At 32.2% G+C, this 26976-nt stretch overlaps 1 protein-coding gene across 2 annotated transcripts; it reads right to left on the bottom strand.

Annotated features, from left to right (window-relative positions):
• On the bottom strand, positions 1 to 26976 carry LOC133183571 (lachesin-like). Of its 2 annotated transcripts, XM_061318509.1 has the most exons (9): positions 26782 to 26976; positions 16313 to 16419; positions 11257 to 11461; positions 9638 to 9781; positions 9181 to 9309; positions 8710 to 8997; positions 8275 to 8406; positions 7928 to 7975; positions 1 to 193 (listed from the first exon to the last, which is right to left on the bottom strand). In XM_061318509.1, the coding sequence occupies exons 1-9, from the start codon at positions 26852 to 26854 to the stop codon at positions 102 to 104; spliced, it is 1218 nt and encodes a 405-aa protein (XP_061174493.1). In that variant the 5' UTR covers positions 26855 to 26976; the 3' UTR covers positions 1 to 101. The 2 variants fall into 2 exon arrangements, with proteins under 2 accessions (XP_061174493.1, XP_061174494.1); XM_061318510.1 differs by lacking the exons at positions 16313 to 16419; positions 26782 to 26976 and adding an exon at positions 15750 to 15760.

The following is a 26976-nucleotide window of genomic DNA, read 5'->3' as shown; positions in this document are numbered from 1 at the left end:
TTAAGTTTCTAAATCTTTTATTCTTCTAGTTATATCAAAATAGTCATTCTGTAGTCAGGACACATCTTTTGAAATCAATTATTTCCAACAGTTAGCGGTATTCACCTTATCAACAAACACACAGTCGTAAGTAATCCCACCACATAAAGATTATTCCGCATAGGTGAAATGCATCCTTTTTGCCCATTCTTACCTACAACAAAAAAATTGATTTAAAAAAAAACATGTATTGATAGAACGAATTTTTTTCACAATTCACTAATATATTGAAGATCATGTAACTCAGTATAAAACTTTTTTAGAAGAAAACCTAATTACTGACCAACCATTTACCATCACTGAAGTTAAGAACTTAATTCATAAGCTTAAAATCAATAAAAGTGCAGGACCAGATCTTATTCCTAATGAAATATTAAAACATAGCTCAGTGGTTACTTGTAAATCTATAGTTAAACTACTTAACTTAATATTGAATACTGGAGAATACCCATCGGCATGGAGAAAATAATTTATTGTTCTAATCTATAAATCTGGAGATAAGAATGACCTAAATAATTATAGAGGTATCTCACTTCAGAACTGCATAGCAAAACTTTTTAGTGCTACACTTAATAAAAGATTAATGCTACATTATGATAAATTATTCTCAAAACAACAATTTGGCTTTAGAACAGATCACAGAACAACAGACAGCCTTTTTGTTCTTAAAACTTTAATAACAAAATATATTGTTCGAAATAAAACAAAAATACATGCCTGCTTTGTAGATCTGCGCAAAGCATTTGACACTGTTTGGCATAATGGCCTTTTATACAAATTAATGAACAATCAAATTGGTCAAAATTTTTTAAAAGTTATTCAAAGTATGTACAGATCATGTGAATCAGCTGTTCAGCAAATTCGAAAACACTCATTCCAATTATTTTAAACTTGATAGAGGGGTAAAACAAGGGGATAGTCTAAGTCCAACATTATTCAACTGTTTTATTAATGATCTACATGACACATTTGGTCAGTCATGTGATCCACTTATTCTCAAAAAGACACATGTATCTAGTTTAAGCTTTGCAGATGACCTTGTTCTGCTCTCAGAGTCCCATATTGGTTTACAGAATACACTGAACAAATTGCAGAATTATTGCTTAAATTGGCAACTAACTGTTAATACTACAAAAACAAAAGTTTTAACTTTTCAAAAAATATATAAACCAACTCCTGTTTTTTATTATGATAATCACCCTCTTGAAGAAGTAAAAGAATATAATTTCCTTGGAACAATAATTGATCACAAAGGTAGTTTAAACAAAGGAGTACTAGAGCTGTCTAAGAAAGGCTTAAAAGTAATATTCTCCCTAAGAAAAATCTTCTCCAATTTCACACAATTACCTGTGAATTTGTCTTGTAAATTATTTGACACTCTTATTCGCCCTATTTTATGCTTTAATAGTGAAATCTGGTTTATGGATGATTATCTTCCTTCATACAGAGCAATACTTAGAGCAATGAAAAATAACAACTCATGTGATAATCTCGCTTTATAAGAAAAATCTGTCTATGAAAAAGTAAATGCTAGATATTGTAAAACAGTTCTAGGACTCAACAAACAGCATGCAACATTTCATCATTGTGTGAACTAGGTAGACTTCCAGTTTCTTCTTTTATTAAAACTCAAGTTATGATGTACTTTGTACGACTAAACTCTCAGAATGTAAACCCCATGATTGAAGAATCATATAATATCAATATGTCTTTGCATGAAGAGGGATTTTACTCGTGGCATACCCTCGCACTGTCTTTATTTAAAGAAAATAATTTAAATAGCAATGACTACAGGAAAAAAAATGAAAAATTTGACAACATTCGAAATTCGGTTAAAAAGAAGTTGAAGAAAATAGTACTAGATAATTATAACTGCAAAACTATGGAAAAAATATCCAAATTCACAGAAAACTCCAAACTGTATTTGTACAGTAAAATAAAACACAATCTTGATATGGAAGAATATCTTATGCTTGAAAATAGTTTCAAGAATAGACAATTACTAACCAAGTTTCGAACAAGTGACCACTGCCTACTGATTGAAACTGGTAGACATAAGAAAATACCTCGACAACAAAGATTATGCACTTCTTGTAATGCTATTGATGATGAATTTCATTTCTTTTTACAATGTAATTTGAATATACAAGCAAGGAATATACTTATAAAAACCATGTTAGATAATTGTTCCTCATTTTATCTCAAATCACCTATACAGAAACTTGAATATATACCTAGCCCAACAATTGAAGTTATACCGGCTGTTTTTACTTTTATAAAACAATCATTAGAATTAAGAAAATAAAAGGTCCACATCGGTGTAACATATAAGGAGTGAATTACTTAAATTGCGCCTATTGTATAAATACATTCATTGTTCTTTGTTTTTTTCTTATTATGAATTGTATTGCTTGACCCATATGGGTGTATTATGCAATAAAGAATATTATTTAATATTTATTTCTTAATTCAAAACTTTATTGACATTAATCAACTTCTTAATTAACTATGGAGGAAAACTTTTTTCAATTATGAAAATCCGGAAGATGCGCTTTAATCTTTGAAAAATATCACTTTGACCAGTTGTGCTTTGGAAATTCGTAGAAAGTGGCTGTTGGTAGTGAGAGTCTGCAAACTCATTCTTCTAAAAGTATCAACAATATTTCCACTAGTGTCAGTATATACGAGGGTTGATCCAAAAGTATAAAAGTATCAACAATATTTCAACTAGTGTCAGTATATACGAGGGTTAGTCCAAAAGTATAAAAGTATCAACAATATTTCCACTAGTGTCAGTATATACGAGGGTTAGTCCAAAAAGTATAAAAGTATCAACAATATTTCCACTAGTGTCAGTATATACGAGGGTTAGTCCAAAAGTATAAAAGTATCAACAATATTTCCACTAGTGTCAGTATATACGAGGGTTGATCCAAAAGTATAAATGTATCAACAATATATCCACTAGTGTCAGTATATACGAGGGTTGATCCAAAAGTATAAAAGTATCAACAATATTTCCACTAGTGTCAGTATATACGAGGGTTGATCCAAAAGTATAAAAGTATCAACAATATTTCCACTAGTGTCAGTATATACGAGGGTTGATCCAAAAGTATAAAAGTATCAACAATATTTCCACTAGTGTCAGTATATACGAGGGTTGATCCAAAAGTATAAAAGTATCAACAATATTTCCACTAGTGTCAGTATATACGAGGGTTGATCCAAAAGTATAAAAGTATCAACAATATTTCCACTAGTGTCAGTATATACGAGGGTTGATCCAAAAGTATAAAAGTATCAACAATATTTCCACTAGTGTCAGTATATACGAGGGTTAGTCCAAAAGTATAAAAGTATCAACAATATTTCCACTAGTGTCAGTATATACGAGGGTTGATCCAAAAGTATAAAAGTATCAACAATATTTCCACTAGTGTCAGTATATACGAGGGTTGATCCAAAAGTATAAAAGTATCAACAATATTTCCACTAGTGTCAGTATATACGAGGGTTGATCCAAAAGTATAAAAGTATCAACAATATTTCCACTAGTGTCAGTATATACGAGGGTTGGTCTAAAAGTAATGTCACAACTGCTATAAAATATTTAATAAGCGAATGATATCAAGAAAATTTCATACTTAAAAACCTGTATCTAATTTAAAATTTGCCTTAAAATTTCATTAAGATATATGCAGTACTATTTAAAATATTAAAACAAACACAACATAGGGGCTCCTCTTTCGCCACACGACAAGAATGCACCGACGTCGTTATGACGTTTCTCTTCGGCACTCATTTTCAGTTCATCCACAACTAAGTTCTACACAAAAAGGAATGAATTTAGGAATAAAATTTGGACAAAGTTCAAATAATTTTAAAACATCCACGCAAAACAAGACTCTTTAGAGCAAAATGTCAGTAAAGATTTTTAAAAAGAAGCACGTGAGAGGTTTAAAAAGATATGCGGATGAACTGAAAATAAGTGCCGTAGGAATACTTTTTAGGGGCCGAATGGGGTTTCCATTGCAAAATGCTTCGCACAGTATGTAAGTAAATATAGCATAATGATTAAGTAATTACTTTAACACTATTTAAATGAAGAGCATGCAACCCTATAAAAAACGGAACAGAATTCTGAGATGGTCCCTAAAAATATTCAGATCATATCCTAAAATTGTTGGGAGTTTGATAGGCCACAATAAGGGTTCAAAATTTAACATAATAATATACAAGTAAACGAAAAAAAAATCTTTAAAACATCTAAAGAAAAATATGACATGGGTGAGCATTCTCGCCAATGGTCCTCTTTCGAAAAAAAAATTAATGTTATGATGTTAATATGTTATGACACGAAGTTTATTTATTAAGTTATTGAAGCCTACAATCAGTTTTGAGTATTGAGTTATGTAAGAACTAGAAATATGTGCATAGGACATGAATGCCCCGTCGAGGGTATATTAGAAATGCAACATGAAAATTTGAATTAGTGTATGAAATTTGATGAGAATATCTTGAATAGTTTCTTTAAAATTGAAATTGAAATCTAAAAAGTTGGATATAGATGATAAATTCTCGCCAAATTATGTATAAGTGCATAAAATTACATAAATATATCTTAAATGGTTTCTTTAAAATTAAGAAAATGCAAATCTAAGAAAAGTGAGGTCAAGGTCACAGGAGAGTTCAAGGTCAAATGTTTTTGATGCAGTTGACTACTTCTCACAAATACGTATCAGCATATTTAAGTTTGATTAAAATATTTTAAATGGTTTATTTAAAACTGAGCTATACACTAATTTAAAATAAATGAAGTTAAGGTCAAAGAAAAGGTCAAGGTCAAAAAATGTTGATACAGTTGAAAAAGTTACATCAGTATGTATTAGCATTTGAAGTTTGATAAAAATATTATGAATGTTTTCTTTAAAACTGAGTTAAACACAAATTGAGAGAAGTGAGGTCAAGGTCAACGGAAAGGTCAAGGTCAAAAAATATTGATCCAGTAGAATAGCTTACATCAGTATGTATCAGCATATAAGTTTGACACTAATTTAAGAAAAGTGAGGTCAAGGTCAAAGGAATGGTCTAGGTCAAAAATGTTGATGAAGTTGAATAGCTTACATCAGTATGTATCAACATATGAAGTTTGATTACACTATCTTGAATGGTATCTTTAAAACTGAGCTAAACACTAATTTAAGAAAAGTGAGGTCAAGGTAAAATGAAAGGTCAAGGTCAAAAAATGTTGATGCAGTTGCATAGCTTACATCAGTATGTATCAACATATGAAGTTTGATTACACTACCTTGAATGGTATCTTTAAAACTGAGCTAAACACTAATTTAAGAAAAGTGAGGTCAAGGTCAAATGAAAGGTCAAGGTCAAAAAATGTTGATGCAGTTGCATAGCTCTCATCAATATTTATCAGCATATGAAGTTTGATAAAAATATCTTGGATAGTTTCTTTAAAACTGAGCTTTGAACAGAGCTAAACGCAAAGTGTGACGGAAGGACAGACGGAAGACGGACATGACAAACACTATATGCCCCGGCCATATTCATGGCAGGGCATAAAAACAAGTGAATTTCTCCAACTAGGTGGAATAATAATCAAGAGGCCCAAGAACTACAATGCTTACTTGAGTCACCTTGGCCCTGCTGTTCTTCAAAGACAGTTTTTTTAATTCCCCCTTTATTCGCATGACAAATTTTGACCCCCATACTGTGACTCCACTTTATCCCCAGTGAGTCATGAATTAATCAAACTTGAATCCACTACACGTGGGTTTCTGATGTAAATATGACAAATGCAGACTTGCTGTAAAGGATCAAATTAAAATAGATTTTTCTTTAGATTCATATATAATGTAAAATGTTATCCCTGATTCTAGCTGCAGCTTAATCCAAGTATCCATAATTTAAATTTAAAGAAGCCTGAATCCATATGGAATCCACCAATACTGCACATTGCTACTCTAAAAAATTATAAATTTCTCATCATCCAAGCATGTTTGTAAATCTTTGATCTCCTGTGGTGGCCCAACTCTACCCCAGGGGGCTATGATTTGGACAAATTTTAATCTTCACTATGCCAGGGAACTTCCACGCAAGTCTCACCTTTTGTGGCCCAGTGTTTCTTAAGAATTTTTGTAAAATTCCATCCTTTTTGGCCTTTTCTTACTTATCTTCCCTTGAAAAGGGGCATGGGTCTTGATTTGAATCCCCTTCTTCCTATGATACTTTGTGCCAAGAATGGCCTAGTGGTTATGAAAAAGATGAAAATAAGAAGAGTTTACGAGGACGACAACCTCGCCGGCAGACAGCAGACAAATTCCGATCAGAAAGCTCACTTTAGCCTTTGCATGGCGCAGGTGAGCCAAAACAAAAGTATTGTAAATGAAGATAGTACCAATATCAATACAGATTTGTACGATACAACAGTTTTTCATGCAAAAGAAGAAAAAAGGGGAAGATGTTTTATAAAACCTTGCTTACAGTTATTGGATAGACTCAGTTAACATTGTCCGTAACTTTGTGTACATTGTATATACGTCAGTAAAAGAAAATAAAAAAGTGCGCAAAACATTTCTTAGATTTAGGCCAAGCAGACGGTGATTCTAAAAATTGAAAAAAATTAAACCACATGATTCACAGAAAAGGAAGAATTTAATTTAATTCAACACCGCTGTTGGAACTTACTATCACAACTATGAGCCAACATGAGCGGTACATCCTTTATATAAAGACTGAAAAGCGCAGTCACCAGGATTATTTTTCCTATTCGTCGGATCGGCGTAAATTGAGATCTTTTTAAGTAAAGATAAAAGATGTGCATGAAATGTTTGTTTACATGTGCATCGGGGATTGCATGATTTTTGATGTGCGTGTCGGCATTAATAAGAATATCCTTGAGGAAGTCATTTTAAATGTAAATGGTTGGTAGACAAACAAATAGAAAATAGATAAACCTTCTCCGAAATAATCATGAACACATGAAATATGAAGATAACAAACATTAATCAGGTTCAAAAGTCCAATAAAAATACAAAGTGAGATCGAAACAAACACAAACCAGTGGTGGGATCAGATGCCATAGGGGAGTGCCTATCTCCTCTCTACCGGTCAGGTATGCCGTTTGTTATGATCGGGTAAGCGGAAAAATACGTGCACAATTCAGTCATTGAAAACAATGGACTTACAATTCGTATAGAAAATCAACATTCGACCAAACGACAGATTGAATTTGCAAGCAAGATCACTGTATCGACCATCTGCAAAATTTTTACTTGTATTATCAACTTATTTAACAGTAACCTGTCTCGGTGTAGAAATTAATCGCACATACAACATGATTTTGCGTAACAAATCAACTGGGAAACTTAAACACCATATGCAGTGATAACAGTGTATTGCTACAAAAGCTGAAGCCATCCTGTTTATCCAGAAAGTTTAGGTGTTAGATTGCCATCAATGTTTTTTTTCTCTAGTAAAACATCTGAATTAGAAGAGGTAAGTTAGATTCTGTGGTTTCTTTTATATCGATTTCAAGAGAATATATCAAATCAAAGTATGAATGAAACTGAATATTGTTAAGTGATAAATATCTAAATGTGGAATTGAAGGCCACAGTAACTGCACACCAAATTTAACTAAAAGAAATTCGACTTGGAAGTCATATTTTGCAAAACATGCCAAAGTGCACATTGAGTTTTCTTTGACGTTGTTAAAGATAACGGTAAATGGACGACAGTAGAAAGAAATGCATAAGTGATTACAGTGTTCTAATGCTTCTATCTATTACATGTACCACATCAAACAAAATACAGTAACATGTTCTAGGACTATGAAACAAATCACTAGATCTACTTAATGAACTGCTGACCTTGTGGTTTCTTTATTGGTGCAAGCCGATGTGTTTGCAATCGATCCTCTAATTAAAATAAAGCAAATTTAAAACAAAGTGAAAATCATGATATGCTTTTAAAAATATCTGCTACTATCAGTCGTTTAAACATAATATTTTCTTCTCTCCTTTATTTAGCATGCCTTTCTTTACTTTTATATACATGTATAGTTGTAGTTTGTATATACATGTATAGTTGTAGTTTGTATATACATGTATAGTTGTAGTTTGTATATACATGTATAGTTGTAGTTTGTATAAACATGTATAGTTGTAGTTTGTATATACATGTATAGTTGTAGTTTGTTACATCAAAGATAACATACTGCTGTGATAGTCTGGCCTGGGTGTAATGGGTATAAAACCGGGAGCCCACGTGAAGATATACTCATGTATGGTTGTGGTAGTCCTCTTGGTCGATCTTGGAGTGCTGGGAGCCGGAGTTGGTGGTTTAAGCTCTAAAAATGACACATATTTGGATTTCATCCTTGCTTACAAGATATGGTTTGTAAATTTTAATTTTCCTAAGATTTGAAGAATTGCTACTGATCCAACTGTATGTGTAGTGTGATAAATCGAGTTTCTTTTCCTTCTAGACGACAAATACAAACCAATAAATTTCAAATAAGAATACATTGTACACTATTGAGTATTCAAAAGGATTATTTAATATCAAATGAAGAAACCATCGACATAACCGATATTTTTATTTTAAAACGCCTGTAATGACACATAACACGTTTAAGTACCAAATTTCTTACCATAAAGAAATGTATCTTGGTAATCTCGACCAAGTTCATTCTGTGCTTCACAGCGATAAGCTCCAAAGTCCGATTCCTGAATATCTGATATCTTTAAACTAAGTATCAATGTATTTTTATATTCTTCATAAAGATCAATTTTGAACTTTTCATTGTTTTGTATTGGAATGCCGTCTTTTGTCCATGCACTGTACACTTGTGGGTTTGCTGTCACTTTGCAATCTAAAATTGTCTCTTTTCCAAGTCGTTGCTTAATTTTTCTGTTTGTCAAATGTATCTCTGGAGGAACTGAAAATAATTGTATTAGCATATATACAATAAGATAAACAATTTGGTTGTCTTTAAACAAGTTAAAAACAATAAAGGCAATACATGTAAATAATTATCGTAATATATAGTTCATATTCCTTCTTTCACCGTTTAATATTGATAATTACATGTAGTTGTGTATTGTGTTTGTTAGTTACCCACACTGTACTGTTACTGTTATTTCTCGACTGGCAGATGGTTGCACGCTATTATTAGCAAAACACCTGTACAAATCATCACAATACCGGCTTATATTTCGTATCTGTAGCACCATTCCATCATACCCTACCACTACAACCATAAAATATTGATGTAAATAGAACAATCTTAAACTCATTTTTAGACTACTTATATTCATTCTAGAGCAAAATGAGACGTACGCAGCAGAATTAGAAAGAGATTCTGAAATGAAATTAATGCTGTCCAAAATATAAAATAATATACCGAATTCCAAAGAAAGACATGCAATTGCAAATGTCATCTTAAGTTTTCTACCAACAGAAGTTTTAAACCATTCGAAATAGAAATGTTCAATAAAGCTTAATGATCCATGTAGAGTATTTATTGTAGAATGGAAAGAAGACAGAGAAGCACAATCAATGCGCTAAAGTTTTGATACCTTTCATATTGTCATGGTTTCTGCTGTACCACGTGACTGTCGGTGTAGGAACACCTGTCACATTACAGACGAGCTGGATTGTATCACCTTCTTTGGCAGTAACTTTCCGTGGACTAGAAAGCTCGGGTATGATAGTGGGCGGTTCTATAATAAGAAACGAAGCATCACTTAAATACTGATTTAAATATCATATTCGTCATAAAGTAGTATAATATTGAAGGTAATGGCATATCTCAACCAGAAGTCTCTGATGAGACTGTAGCTCTACTGGTCTGTACATATAACAAAGGAAAAGTAGCACTTGAATTTGAAACTTTGCAACAAGAAACAATAAATAGAATAATGTATCTTAATGTAGTCTACTTCTGTGCCAAGTTAAATTGAAATCAAACCAAAACTGTAGGAGGAGTAGCGTTTTGAAAGTATTTCACAGAAATTTCTATTTTTAGTAACCATGACAACACCATTCACTGAAATCAAAAACCGAAATACATATTATGTATCTTAGTGTATTCTAATTGTGTGCCAAATTAGACTGAAATCAGACCAAAACTGTAGGAGGAGTAACGTTTTAAAGGAATTTCACAGAAATTTCTATTTTTAGTAACCATGACAACACCATTCACTGAAATCAAAAACCGAAATACATATTATGTATCTTAGTGTATTCTAATTGTGTGCCAAATTAGACTGAAATCAGACCAAAACTGTAGGAGGAGTAACGTTTTAAAGGAATTTCACAGAAATTTTTATTTTTAGTAACCATGGCAACACCATTCATCGAAATCAAAAACCGATGCACTAAATTATGTATCTTAGTGTAGTCTACTTGTGTGCCAAGTTATATTGAAATCAGACCAAAACTGTAGGAGGAGTAGTGTTTTAAAGGAATTTCACAGAAATTTCTATTTTTAGTAACCATGGCAATACCGTTCATCGAAATCAAAAACCGATGTACTAACTTATGTATCTTAGTGTAGTCTACTTGTGTGCCAAGTTATATTGAAATCGGACCAAAATTGTAGGAGGAGTAGCGTTTTAAAGGAATTTCACAGAAATTTCTATTTTTAGTAACCATGGCAACACCGTTCATCGAAATCAAAAACTGATGCACTAACTTATGTATCTTAGTGTAGTCTACTTGTGTGCCAAGTTATATTGAAATCAGACCAAAACTGTAGGAGGAGTAGCGTTTTGAAAAATTGTTTACAGACAGACGGACGACGGACACCTTACTATCGCATAAGCTCTTCTGATCTCTGACCAGTAGAGCTAAAAATGAAAACCCTTCAAAATTCTTTTAATAAAATTACAAATCTTTTATTCAATGACATTGTAAGAATTCTGATTTTAAAATGGTTACGATATGTGGATTTGTTGACTTTTTTCCTAGTAAATTTGGTATGACTAAAATTCATACAATTCTCTACCCCCTTGTAGAATTAACAATTTAGTCCATTCTCCAAAGTAACATTTTAGTATATTTTGAGTACAGACTTTTAAATATTTCATATTTATCTATCTCTTGAATGGAGCTACAAAATGATCGCTAAGATTGCCTTCTATACCCAGGGGTACAAATTTTATATAAGATTATTTTTGGTGTTAATTTTGCTCACCATGAACAGACAACACTACATATTTGATTTTAACTGGAACGGTGTTGATCTGACACATGTATTTTCCCGCGTCAGAGAGTTCAACTCCGTGAATAAATAAGTTCCAGTCGCTGATGTGGGGTCGTTCTATAGTGATTCTTTCATCTGCTATTATCCTTCTCGTCTCCAGCGTAAGAGTTTTCAATCTGTGGTCTAGCCACATCACCTGTAAATGTGATTTTACAAATCAAATCTTAAGTCCCATTTTAAGCTTAACACCTTTCCAATGAATTCTTAAGTGGAATCAACGGATCAAAATATGTCTCATGTAAATTTAATGTGTTCTAGGGATTATCATAACCTTTAATGCCTTTTAAAAGAGTTCAACCCAATTTCTCTTGGATTTTCGAGGAGACATTCTATATAAGCGTTAAAAACGAATTTTAAAAGAAAAGTTCATCGATTCTCTGGATAATATAATGTTGAAATTATCAAAACCAGGAATAGAAAATGTATTCAGCTTTAGCCATCTATTAATGCCATGTTGTTCATCAGTGTCTCTTGAGTGCTTTCTGCACCTATACATTCATTCAAAAGTGTAAAGAGGACAATGCATACACAAAAGCAGACGAAGGAACTCTGTAAGGACTATATGTGCAAGTCCAAGAGATCAGTAATTGTTTTGAAACATATATCTCAGAGACGCAAGGCATAAAAGCTATTTCTCTTTCGATGACAAATACACAGACTCCATTTTCAATAATGCATGGTAAATACTGATTTATCACGACTAGTAAATGACACACCAGTAGAAAGAGGAAAACGTCATTATTTATCCGTATTTCAACTTAGGAAAGGGGGTTCCTCCGATATAAATTTACAATTTATTTGAATCTTGATTTCAATTCCGCTGACAGAAATAATAATAGATTTCAAAGCGAATTACGGCATGATGATGCTCGGTTTACGAGCCTAATTTAAATGGGTTTTCATCATACGAATTTTGTATTTGGTGGGGGAATGTGTCATGAAATATTAATAACACATATTACAGAACAACAAAAGATAGACCTTTGGGAAATATTTCATCTTTTATGGTCGACTTCAATTACATTGGCGCTGTTTACAGTGCTATAGAGGATAGCTAAAACTATAACCGGATAATGTTTCTTGAAGTCTTTATACAGTTAGTCACGGAATAAGGATGTCGTGGAATATCCAGATCATTGAACAAGCTATTTCCCTTATTTTAGTTTTTATAAGTTAAATGATCTAACTCTTGTAAGTAAACTTCTTGTACATCTACAGACATACCTTTGGATTCTATCTGTTGAGTTGTAATTTCTATATAGTCTAATGGCAATTTCCGTACAAAGAATCAATTTGAGACAACAGTACTCTGAGTTTTAAAAAGTAAAACATATTTTTGAATTATACAAGCCTGGATACTACTTTTTAGTGGAGCTTATATTTGATGTCTTTTGCGAAATTTGTTTTGTGCTAATTTATAAAATATGATTTTACTGTATACAGGGTTATTTTTGCCCCGTGTTATTTCCGCCCTCTCTTACTTGCAAACAATTTTGTCCAGTTTTCAATTCGCCTAGACATTTGTTTAAGAGATAATTGCTGTCTTATTTGAATTCGCCACGTTTTAAATTCGTCCACCTGCGACAAGGGCAAAAGAGGCGAAAATAAAACGGGGTGAAAAATTCCCTGTATACAGGATATGAATATACAACATGGGACTGCTAATAACGTTAATTATAATTGTGCAAGTTGTCCCTGACCTATCTTTGCGAGAAAATTTAATAAGTTATTTTTTTTAATCAAACTCTTACGATCTACTATAGGCAATCCAATTATAAATTATAAATAATCATGCGTGCCCCTTTCCTGTATTTTCTAGGTATATGGACCCTTATCTATTATGGTTACCATTTTTATCTTTCTTTGTCAGCTATTTTCCACATCTTATAGTACATTTCAAGGACCATTTTTTCTTTCTTTTCACTCCTTGTCGAAGAGCTCTTGCGGGATCGGGTACCTCGATGGTATATCAAGACTTAATATGTCATAAAATTTCGTAGAAATCTTGAATGCCGTGTAGATATCAAATAAGTACATCAAGAAACAGGACAACTACCACATAAATTTATCCAGGATAGACTCTGATGAAATTTTACTGTAGGCAGACTAATTATGGACGATTATAGGTAGACGACTATCATCAATCTCTCTTATGGTCTTTAAGACAAATTGTATGCTCTCATTAGATATCTCCTGCTACATAACAGGTTTCATGACAACAATGATAACAAGAGATGTATATAAACCTCAATCGATCAAGCCATACAATATTCTTGTACAAAAAGGGATTGTTCTTTAAAAACATTTATAAATTCAAAGTGAGACAAAGTGTACATCGCTGATAAACACAGTAAATAATCCAGATAATTGATCAGTAGGAACATATTGTGTTTCCAAAATTCTCCCAGGGGTTACAACCTTCAATAATCATAGGATATCATTTTCAAAATTGTCCACTTGAGTTAGTATTCATATTGATGGGAATACAGTACTTTATTTTATTGTAGAATCGTTTATAAGACTTTGGCAACTATTTCTTTGCACAAACATAGCATTAGACCTCATGGGAGATGTGTTATAATATAACTGAGGAAGATGGAAAGACGAAGTAAGGGCGGTGAATAAGAATCGGGCTTTTTCCAGGAATAATTGTACATGATCAGGCCCTGGGATTAAGAAGCAGTTTAAGTCAAATTTCAGTCATTCATAAAATAAATATTTATAATAAAATGATTCTTGAAAACAAAGTGTACAGCATGAAAGGGAAAAAACATTAACATTTCAAATTTTATGTGGTTTCTATAATAAATTATTAATTAAACCAATTTACAAATGTTGACTTAAGTCTAAGACTGCTTTATGTATGATTCTGTGGCCTGATCATCATCAAATACATGCTGACCGAACATCTCTTTTCTTAAACTTTAGAGTTGTGTAAATCTATCTAACATAATACCCCCCCCCCCAAAAAAAATGAAAATAAACATGTTACGAGTGAAAATACCTATACAATGGTCAACGTGTCATGAATTGCTTTGTATTAAATCAAAGTATTCATATAAGAAAGATCCCTTTCCAAAAAAGTTATTTTTTAATGAATTTAAGGAAGTATATGAACATAAGCTAGATATATGTTAAATGACACTACTTGACACTATTTAAATAAATTCCTGACAAACTGTTTGAAGTTTCTGTATATAAAACAGAGCTGGAATATAAATATGAATTATGAATTTTAGTTTGAAACATTCATGCCTGTGAGGAAAATCAAAATTGTGTCCTTATGAACATTCGGTTCAGAAATGTATTTCTTTAATACTATTAATCAGAACAGATTCATGACATTAAAGAACATTGTACACTTTTCTCTGTTCATTTATAACGTTGTTGTAACATTTCAATTTACAGGACCGCATCATTCAATCATTTAGCTTTTAATCTGCACTGAATTTGTGTTTATCTGTGTGCAAAATAAAGTATTAATCAATCAATCGAAGGAATTGTATAAAAAAAAATAGTCCTATTTTATAGTTAGTAAACATGCGTGTTGACAACGACATGGAGGGAATAAGTGTCTTTAACCTGCCATAGCTCATGACGAACATACGTTTTGCTTATGACCTTTGAAAAGTGCACAGGAGCTTGTGGACAGGACCTCCCTCCCCCATGAATATACACCACGGGTATTAAGATATTTTTTGTCTTCTTTCATAAATTAATCTTCTAGTACATATTTACAATGTATTTCACATGAAAAATCCAAAAAATAACGTAGAATTAACGTTTTATTAAAAAATCATACCCGCGGTACACCATTTTATAATACCGCGGGAATGATTTTAAAAAAAAAACAAAAAAACAAGCACTAGTGGAAAAGTGTGGGAATGTAGGTTTTACAAATCTCTGACAATATTTAACATTCCACTTTTATATAAAGATTTCTGTAATAATCTTGTAGAACATCATAAATGTCGTGCAGAGATCAAATAACTACATCATAAAACAGGATAATTCACAAAGTAACAGAATTATCTAAGGCAGATTTTGATGAAATTTTACTGCAGGCAAACCAATTACGGACGATTAGGTAGATACATCAATCTTTCTTCACGTCTTTAAGACAAATTGCACGCTCTCACTAGATACTATTTGTATATTCTAAGTAGAAATTTACAAGCAATGATCAAATACCCCTTGAACCATGATCACATTAATAGCAAATGAATTCAAGTAAAGGAATTTCGAATTAAGTCAATTGGAAGTTTTCTGAAAATAAAAGACAACCATAGTTCTGATTTCGTATAAAATATTATCGTATGTACCATAAATGTTAAATTACAGTTAGCAGAAATAGTTGTAATGATCCTTCCTTGTAATAATGTAGATAATGATCCTACCTTTAATCCTGTAGGTAATGATCCTACCTTGTAATCCTGTAGGTAATGATCCTATCTTGTAATGATCCTACCTTGTACTCCTGTATGTAATGATCCTATCTTGTAATGATCCTACCTTGTAATCTTGTTGGTAATGATTCTACCTTGCAATGACCCTACCTTGTAATTCCGTAGGTAATGATCCTACCTTGTAATCCTGAAGGTAATGATCCTACCTTGTAATTCCGTAGGTAATGATCCTACCTTGTAATGATCCTACCTTGTAATGATCCTACCTTGTAATCCTGTAGGTATTGATCCTACCTTGTAATGATCCTACCTTGTAATCTTGTAGGTATTTATCCTACCTTGTAATCCTGTAGGTAATTACCCTACCTTGTAATCCTGTAGGTAATGATTCTACCTTGTAATGATCCTACCTTGTAATCCTGTAGGTAATGATTCTACCTTGTAATGATCCTAACTTGTAATCCTGTAGGTAATGATCCTACCTTGTTATCCTGTAGGTAATGTTCCTACCTTGTCATCCTGTAGGTAATGATCCGACCTTGTAATGATCCTACCTTGTAATTTGTAGGTAATGATCCTACCTTGTAATCCTGCAGGTCCTTTATAGAACATGGCAGCGTTACCGTCTCGCCCGCAATTGCTGTGACATTGGTGATCGGTACGTCAAAACTGGGATCTAACGTTTCTACTGAAAAGAGGTACACAACAGATTTAGACAACTAAGAAAATCTTTAAAAAAGAGAATGTGTAAATGTGATTCTCCCTTTAGACAGATACATTTTTACTCGGTTTAAATTAAGTGTTGGGATATCAACGTAGCTTACTTTTTATAAGGAATAAAACTCGGATGTAAAGATGTACACAACAGATTTAGACTAATCAATAACTAAAGTCTTAACATGCTCTTCTTAATATTTCAGAATACAGAGATGTGCAAAATATGAATACTCTTCTTAGACAAGGAATTGTTTTTACTTTGATACAATATCAGGTGTTATTACAGTGCAATGAACATAGATTCCTTATGCTAAGCATTGTTATGATTTAAACCAGATCTTGATGTCAAAAACTACTGTGTGTTGTAAAATTCATGAAGATGAGGTAAAAGGGAATTATTTTGTATGATTATTTACTAAAGTCAGTTAATAGGTACAATCAGATACAAATTTTTGACCGGAAAACATGAAAAATAAATATACCATAAATGTGAGAAAATGCATATATAGGATCAGGCTTCAAATGAAAAAAAAATGTTTAGATTCCGGCAAAGCAAAAGAACATGATAGACATGATAAGCACTTACTATAACCCTAATGTCAACTTGCAAGTGAAGTAATATTTACTCGGAGTGCATTTATTTGTCTTTTATTCTCTTTCATCCCACGATTACCAAAGAATTATCACGGGCACATTCAGTCCTGGTATTCCCCATCGAGGGTTGCCATACAATTTGTATCAATAATTAATATGCTAACTGATTGCAGTCTCCATGTTACGTTATTTGTTTTTTCCTTGCAACTTGGCATTGACATGTGCAAAGGAATAAACTGCTTTGCCATTGGTATAGGCCCAAGATATGTACTATTGATAGTTTCTCACTGACATGAGTCATTATAGTTAGTGACATAAACCAAATCCATCAAAATATCTGTTCCCAGTAGAATGAGGATGTATTACTTAATGAATTTCTTGGACTGACCTCCGACATTTGACCCTTTAAAGGTCATCTTATGCGAACGGCAAACCAGGAAACAAATGAGGTAAAACTATTGATTCCAAGCATAACAGGGACCAAGACAAATGCTCTTGTCTGAATTAGGGTGCTTTTCTATTCAAAGTTCCAGAAATTATATGTCAAAATTATTTCGGAGGCATCTAGAAAACTAATTACGTAAAATTCAATATGGTTCTCTACACTAAATTGCTTTTCCTAAATTACTACTTTTTCTCAATTCTTTCTTGACAAGAAATGAGAATTTCAGGGACATATTAGTTTCTTTCCTTGAACACAACATGTATAGCTGTCTGGTGCTTTATATAGTTTTTGTCCATTTCAACATCAGACATTTGTCTGATATCACATCCATAGGTTAAGATTAATTTAAACAAACCATCGGGCCTAGATTATAAAACTGCGTACTCGTTTCACATAAAAATATGAATAATAAATTGCAGTTTCTTTCTATCCTATACTATGGACCATCGTCTATGTAGTTGTATGCTTACTGCATTAATAAGAATCATTAGGTTTTACAATTTACTTTTGAAATGTTATACAGATCCTTGCTAGAAAATGCCTATACTTTGACAGTCTCTTTTTTGCAGCTGATATGCTAGGTAGCAGAGAAAGGATAAAATTGATAACCAACACGTCTTATTATCATGTAGCATACATGTATATATCAAAAATCAACGTGACTAAATATTGCATTAATTTTATTTATTTTAATTCAGTACTTTATGTTTGTACCGATGACAGGTTCACAGCTATTTTTCATATAGAAATTAGAACCTAGATGATGATGCTGTAATGAAATAAATAACATTAATATCACAATATCTATGCACATCCTGTATGGACATGTTCTCAACAGAAAACTTGCTTCAGAAATGCTTCTGTCATTACTGGTTGATTTGTCAGGGGGTTTCAAGAACTGAACGGTCGTTTAGAAAACTCAAAGAACTCACATAAAAATACACACCTATAAATTCTAGTGATTCCATGTTTTGCTGGTAGGATTACATGGTTAAGGAGGGGTTATGTCTCTACTAGAAATAGTCATTCATAATCAGGACAATAATTACAGATTGTGCCATAATTTGTGGAGATCTGGTTATTGTCAAAAGTGCTGTGTCGTAATCTTAGGAAAAACAACGAAGAAAGAGGAATACTTTATTTCATCGATTCTATTCTAGTATTGCAAACTGGAATAATTCCATCAAGATATTTATTAACGCACAGCAGTACATAATCAGGACTTAGATTTTGATGTACAGTACGAGAATGGACTCTGTACATAAAACACAAAGAATACTGTATGGGTTCTAATGAATGACAAATAAAAAATAAAATATCTTACAAATATCAGATTTTGTTTGCTTAAAAGTATGCTTAGGATACTTTAACGTTGATTCTTTTAGCCAAACAGTACATTATATATATATTGATATATATTTATTAATGTACACATAAATTTAGTATTGACAAAATGATGAGTATGTGTAGTGACCGCTAATGATATAATGTAGCATAAGGGGATAACTTCACATTCATTGATAATATTTTGTATCATTTTTATCATCGGTGGAAGACAAATAAAAAAAAATCTACAGAGCTCTTTTATTCAATTTTAATAAAATCAAGAAGTTTGTCCATCCTGGTATTGAAGGGTGGCACTTTTAACTGAACTTCGTTGGATATCATATGCTGTCAAACCTGTTTAATGGCAAACATTGATTGTGATGTAATTTTATGTCGAAAGCTTAATCAAGAGCTCCTCAATTAATTAATCGGTACCTGTACTATATTGTTGTGTACTGGGCACGCTGTATTATGATTAATTCATTATCTCAGTTTGGACTTTTTTTCATTCGGATTTATGGACTTGTTTACACAAGTGTTTATTCTGAAGAAGCAAGTGCCCATGTTATTCTGCTTATTATGCTCATCTTCCAATCTCTCCACATATTCGTCCTACGCTCTGTTTCGTTGTGTGATTTACCGAGAGTTTGGATTTCGCAAAATGAAGCCAATCATGAGATCTAAGACGAAATCATAAGATTTTAGAACACAATAATCATCAATTAATGGACTGTGTTTTGAAATTGTGGACTGTAATTTTCAACCTTTCATTTTCCTTGGAAACATCATTAATATCTCTTTTGCACATTTGTTTTATTTTTAATCTTAGAATCCTTTTTGATCCAAAAAAAAGTTCATCGGCCATTTCTGCTCTCCATGACAGTTTTTTTTTATTTAAAAAAAATCATACATTTCACGAATTTTCATCTTTTCACAAAATAATAAATTAGTGAAGTAACCTGGCTGTATAACTCTTTTTAATCCAGGACCAGTTTCTGCCGAGAGCTTTGTCGTCAGCCTAATATGTTTTCCAGTGATAATAACTGCAATACCTCTCAAGTAGAACAAACTATTTATTGACCAGCATTAAGAGGCACACATCACCATTATTCCGATATTATCGATGATTTTTCAACAAATGGTTCTACCACACGTTTTATAATTCGATAATGGAAAACATATTCATTAGGTAATTTAATTCAGTTAATTGAAATCAAACAAATTCTAGAATATAACGAGTACTATCTAATGGTTCTTAAGTAATCAGAGATTAACTATTTATATATCTTGCAAACAGATTATTTTGAAATGAGATATCCAAAAATAAACAGATTTACACATTAAAAATATAATGGAGTTCTCACAACGACTCCCCCAACATATTGAAATGCGGAAAGGACTCTGTTCAGAGAATTTATTTTAAATATTTCATATACAGACAACCCTTTTCATCTTCTTAACTTGAAATAACTATATAAGATAGAAAATGTTGAATTAATAAAAGTGACCATATATCAACGGCTAACTATCTTTTTTATAGATATTTTTGAATTATGTTAAATTCAAAATGTGTTTTTCTGTAATTGTTTATTTTTAAATTAAGTTGTAATTTCCAGGGACATTATGAAATTTAATATACTACGACATTGAGAAAACTGGTCAATCTCATCAATATTAGCTACGAAGGTTTCAAAAAAGGGGAAAAACAATATTAAAGAGGGGAAAATGTCCATGCTATATGACACTTTTTTGTATTTTCAGTAAAAGAATAAGATAAAAATAACTTAAACAGCACAAGGTGCATTTCTGGGTATGCTTCAGTAAATCAAACTTTCAAATTAGGCTCAAGAAGAAAAGGGTTATTTTTCACCGATATTGTATTTTCTTATGAGGTCCTGTTATTTTTTTTTCTCTCGCAATGTCTTTCTGGTTCTAAAGGATCAAGTGATCAACACGATTTCTTTACATAAACAAAGGGAGATACCACGTTATCAACACATTCTGTGACGGATAAGAAGACTATCGTCGTTACTTCCATCAAACATTCGCCATAAATCTGTCTGTCATTCCCTTGGATAGTCTAATATCTGTTTTATGATATGGAGCCGAATTTTCTAATCCAAATATTAATTTTGCTTGATTCAAGTGACACATGTTTCCCCGACACGCTGCTGTATTTAGTGACTGAGTCATTAATATTTGGTCATATCGATACTGCTGAACCTTCACCAGGCGTAATTAACTTCTGTGATCACTTCATAGGGGATCAGCTGTCTTTTCACAGTGTGGATAGAAAAACATCAAAACTAATATTTTTATTCACAATAAAAATGATACTTTAGGAAAATTACTTCGAAATTTACAAAAATATTTTATTTTTTTTATATTTTCCCCATTTTTAAGATAAAAACATTCCATAGAAAGTTCGGCTAGAAAACAGAACATTAAAATTCTATTTAGGTAGGACATGTACGAGGGTTGTTCGGAAAGTTCGTGGAACATGTCAATCTTCGTTATACTATCTTTAAAAAATTTAAAATGAGCACATTATTATATGTAAAAATATTTATTTTGTTGATTTGTGAAGTTCATTCTATGTGATTTAATAGAAGTCTTGTTTTAATTTTAAAATCGACATGTTTGGTAACCACGGAGCAACCTCAAGAACATTGCAACGTCAAAAACATAGCGTCATGAGGTTCTCAAAAATACACTCCTTATATATTTCAAACAGAATGGCCCAATACCAGCGCACTTACTAAAACCATTTCTTTAGGACTTGAAATTTTGTTTGCTAACATATGTTCCAGTAGCATAATTTTGTTTGTCAATGTTATATATTTTCTTTTTTATTGCGAAACTGTGCTTTCACAAGATCAACAACTGAGAAGCGCCTAACTCTCACCATGACCTTCCTAACTTTTTAGTTTTTGAACAGATTTTTACAGATAATCCGTTTATTCACAGATCGTGCTGGTCTGATACAGGGTCTCTATCATTCAAATACCGCCTGTCCCTTGCATACACACATGCATTGCTCGCTTTTGACATATTTCCTACTTCCTCCAGCATTTTCAGTTTTTTTCTGCAGTTTTCCAGAGTACAACACAAAATTGTATCATTAACTGTTGCTCCGTAACGTTCTACGACGTCATCTTTTTTTTTTTTTTTTTTTTTTTTTTTGAGGACTACCCATCTTCTAAAATTGATTTCTTTTTAACGAAGTAAAATATTAAGTCATAATCTGGAATATGAAACGATGTAACAGTTCTTAATTTGAACGTCAAAGATTTTTCTTTTTTTGCGCGATTTGACAGAGATATGACTACAGACATTATTTAGTGTATTGATTGTAAATTACGAAAATTTTGACCTACGCCGCTATCCGATTTTCGCAATTTTTAACTCCAAATAAGTTTAAAATAAATCACGATATTTTTTTTTTTTTTTTTACATGTCATTTGATTTTTTTGTTGAAATATTTCTACCAAAATGAAAATAGTCTATGTATATATAAAACAAGGTTCGGGTAAAATTTATAGTCAAAACATCCTATCTCAAAAATCTCTGCAAATTTTGTAGTAGAAATGAAAACACATCGTATCATATCTTGATATTTAGAGAATTCAGTCTTAACTATTTATGTGGTTATTTAAGTTTTATACGTTAATAATGAAATAATTCGTTATTGTTATTATTTTAAATGGCTAGATACATTTACACTGTACGATTCACCGATTCATTTTTTTTTTCTTTTTGCAATTACGGATAAAGGTAAATGGAAGTAAATGAATTTAAATTGAAGAGCAAAGAGATCAAATTCAATAAAGAGTCCACCAACAAGCACACTTTCAAATTTTCTACATGATTCAAAGTTAAACACAAATACGGGCATTAAAATATACATTGCAAAAATTCTTGTTAAAATCACCCAAAAAATATGCTTAAGATATTCCCAAGCATTTACCTGGTATTTCAAATTAAACTTATATAATCGTTTGATTTTCTGTGCAAGCATTTAAATTCCAATGCCAATTCTCAAAGACGACGTTACAGTCGATGGTTAGAGATTTTACGTCCTCTACCATCTGGATGAGGCCACTGGCCAATGGAAAATCGACATGCACCAGGTCGGCGAGAGATTTTGAACAATTGAAAACCAATTTGTATGAGGAAAGAATCGAATATGACAATCTGAATGTCGTCTTTTTATTTGCAAGGGTCCTAAGATCCCCATTAATCTTTTTCAGAGACAGATCGTATTGGAGAGAGAGAGAGAGAGAGAGAGCATATATTACAATTAAAATTTTGGATTCCTTTTTTCATAAGCATTTTTGGAACTGCGTTATTCATAGGATAAAAAATGTTCCAGTAGTAGAGATTTAAGGGGTTAAAAACTTTTATCTGATGATTGCGACAAAAGAATCTCATTCCTTGATCATAACACATAAAATGTGTAGGAAAGAGTTATTCAGAAAAGGATTTCAATTATCTGTCTCATCAATATCTTAACACGATATATACCCTAGTTAAGTTAAATGTCATTTAAGTTACCAAGTCAAAGTCACTTTTCAATGGTTATCTTCCAATCCTAATTCTCTGAATTAGTCATGTGCAAATGAAGGAGGTGGTGAGAAGCCATAGTGATCCCAGTTTGTTTTCAAACTTGACACAATGCCACACCGATGCTGATGGCAGCTCATCCGAGTCTTCAATCCATTCAGTCGCTTTAGCTATTGTATTTTCTCCAACAATTATATGAAACCCTCTTATACGGAAGCTTTGTGAAAATATATAATTTTTATGCAAAGCTTCATTGGAACAAATATAGATCTGTGTCCAGGCCCCTTTGATAAGAAAAAAGTCAAATCGAATAATGATAAACGCACGAATTAATCGTTCTGATTCGGACAGCTCAAATTAATAAGTCAACAAAATGTTATGCTATCAAATATTATATAAATTATTTTGATTTGTATATTATTGGTTTCTCCCATCACAATTTTTCTTTTAATTTACCACCCTGCAAAGACCAATTTGTTTCAGAATCATTTTTCAACCATCCGTCTCTCGCGCCTATTATCAATTGACCGTTCAATCGAGCGCTTAATATTACCGAGAAACTTGACGTACAAACCCAGAGTTTCCGTGTGGCATGCTCTAGACCAGCAATTACGACGTAAAAATACGCCAAGATTCCTCAATATCCTCGATCGCCTTTCGTCACTCTTTACAGTGCATTTGACGCAGAAGCGCGCGTAGAGCAAGATCTGCTCAAAAGAAGATTTCAAATATTCAATTAACGCTCAGGAATAATTGTAAAATCTATATATTTAGCTCGTTAGCACACTTGACGTTCCCTAAATACACCAGTTTCAACCATCATGTCTCACCTTTGTATAATGAATTGTTTTGTGTGTTATATTGTTATTGTAAAGAGAATTAGGTTAGGCGGGATGGGGATTTTAGGTGCTCTAAACAGGTAATCGCCTAGCCAATTGACAGATGGGAGAAAAATAGATATTGATATGTTTTGTTCTTGGAACTGATCTGTTTCCATTGGGATAATTTCATTGAAATCAATTTGTTTAGCAAATATTAATTCTTAGGTTTTAAATTTTTGTAGCTGCAATATCAAAATGCAACAGTGCTAATAAAAGAACATGTGTACAATAATGATAGTAAAACACCTGCATTCGGATGTAAATTATAGGGGGGTGTAACAATGCACAGATACATTGATGTATTGTAATGTAAAGGGGGTCGAACTGATACATAAATGATTGAAGTATCGAGTTTTTCAGATACTTTCCGGAAGTATTTTATGTGCATGTTTTGATTTTAAATTTAAAGTATTTGCGTAAACAATATGACTAAAATCATTGAAAGTCAATTTTTCTAGCAATTAAGAAGTAAAACTGAAATCTTTTTTTTTTAAATTTAAAATTGGTTTTAGAAAGTACGAAATATTGAAATATTAGAATCGGACGTTTTTGAAAAGGAAATGCTGAAATCTAAATTTTTCGTCCTTAAAATCTAAAAGCAATCAGGGAGAAACAAGTAAATTAAAAATCTCGATATATGATACATGTATATCATGATTTACTCGGCAATATCGTGATACATTGTATACTGTTTTCCTTCAGTGACATGCATCTTCACTAATCACTAATTTACTGTGGTTTATCTGAATGGTAAACAAAACAGAAATGAATCAATTTGAAATTTAATAAAACTGACTTCTACACCTAAACTAACTCTCAAAATTCGTTTGAAAGCACAAGAAATCTCTCGCTCTCTCTCTCTCTCTCTCTCTCTCTCTCTCTCTCTGTGCACCTGTGATGACTTCCTGCTCGTATCACAAGTTTTAAGCGCAAATATTACATTAAGCAAATTTCTGGGACACAGATTCCTACATGTATTTGCGCATTTAGTTATATTTATTTTTAAAGGTAAGATTTATTTCAAAACTATTCACCGATTCTTAGAATATATTTGATTCTGTTTTTATATACGTTTTCTTTCAATCTAAAATTATATCCAGCATACTCTAAAAATGAATGATTTTGAAAGTGTAGCAGAAACATTTAAAATCCACTTTCAAATGAATTTATTTGACTGAAATCTTGAAATCCCCATGCAAATCAGAATATAGCATGACACTAAAGAAAGTGAATTGATTTTTTTTGCTGATACGATTTTTAAATTCAGGACAAATTTATGTAGGTCACCTAATATATGAAAGAATATATGACAGCAGTCCATTTGATGACGCAGAAATCAATTATCTTATTGAAATTTGATAAAATTTTATAATAGAAGATTTACATCAATATCAATGAATTATACTGCCATAAAATATCGTGGATACTTTCCGAGTCTAATCTATCTCGTTAATTCTGAATTTATTTGATTATTTTCAAAGAATGAATCGCCTTCTTTTCTTACCCCTTCAGTGATAATTATTGATAAGTCATTAACTTTTTTAAAAGGGGAATTTTCCCCGGCGATCGTTTGTCGCGCCGATCAGTAATTTTATTGTTTCGGTGATAGTATAACAGCATATATGGAAACCTATGGAAAATTATTAAATGATACAGAGTCACTGTAATGTGCTAACATTTAGTAATAGATCTACGATAAGAGAGTAGAAAGGCTTCATAAGCGATGAAACACTATCTATATAGTGAATCTGTCTGTTACAATGTACAATGTCTCCATTATTCCGGTGTATTATGTACAATCTACTGCACTACATATTGCTTGATTTGACTTATAAGAAGTCATTTACCAAGCACTGAGAGCACCTATTTCAAAATCTTTTACGGAGTTCCATGAACTTGAACGAAACATTACTAATGATTTCTTGCATCTTAAGTATCAACTATTAAGCTCTTATTTTATGTTAAGACTTACGTCAAATTAAAATTTTATAAGGCAATAAATTTACGTAATTGGACTACATATTGGATAATGAGTTCTCTTGCGAACAATAGTCCTTTGATGTGTTTCTACAATGAGGCCTCATAAATTCACGTACCTTCTTCTGAAAGGTTAGAGACATGACTGACATGTTCATTTGAACATCATTTGATATTTTATATCAATACAGAAAACGACGCTTGGTCGTTACCATAATTGTAAGCAAATAAGACGGTAGGAGAACCAACAATCTCCGACATGCTCACCGATTAAATTTATTTCCCCGAGGCTTTTTGTATATTGACAGTATACTAATTTCAATTTTTCAAAATTGACCCATGCATACACAAACACAGGCCAAAACAAATCTGAGGCCTGCCTTCATTAGCTTGAAATTGGATTTCTATATTTCAAAAATGTCAAAAGTCTATAAGAATTTTAATAAGAGCACAATATTTGCACATAAGGACCAATATTAAGAAAACCTTTTGGGATGCTTCTGTATCTAAGTTACGTAACCTTGCAGAAAGTTATTGCAAAACTTACCTCTGACTGCTGGCAAGTGCGTGACGACCCCCAAAACTAAACCAAAGAAATCCAACTCCAGTAATCCAATCATTATATTTCATACATCTATCGATGTCATTGCTAAACTGTGTGAAGAAAAACTCGGCTCAAGAAAACTGTCTTGAAGTCCAACCTTCGATACCGCGGCTTTCTCCCAACGGGTCGATCCTAACC

Source organism: Saccostrea echinata, unplaced genomic scaffold (genome assembly GCF_033153115.1).
Source record: "Saccostrea echinata isolate AGI-Se365-2 ecotype Australia unplaced genomic scaffold, CSIRO_AGI_Sech_v1 ptg000009l, whole genome shotgun sequence".
NCBI lineage: Eukaryota > Metazoa > Mollusca > Bivalvia > Ostreida > Ostreidae > Saccostrea > Saccostrea echinata.
The sequence above is the reverse complement of the archived record's forward strand: the minus strand, read 5'-3'. Positions and strand labels throughout refer to the sequence as shown.

Coding starts and splice junctions, on each gene's coding strand:
- LOC133183571 (XM_061318509.1), bottom strand. CDS start 26,854: ATGATTGGATTACTGGAGTTGGATTTCTTTGGTTTAGTTTTGGGGGTC. Junction 16,420..26,781: donor GCACTTGCCAGCAGTCAGAG/GTAAGTTTTGCA, acceptor ACCTCTTTTCAG/TAGAAACGTTAGATCCCAGT. Junction 9,782..11,256: donor TGTAGTGTTGTCTGTTCATG/GTGAGCAAAATT, acceptor TTCTTATTATAG/AACCGCCCACTATCATACCC.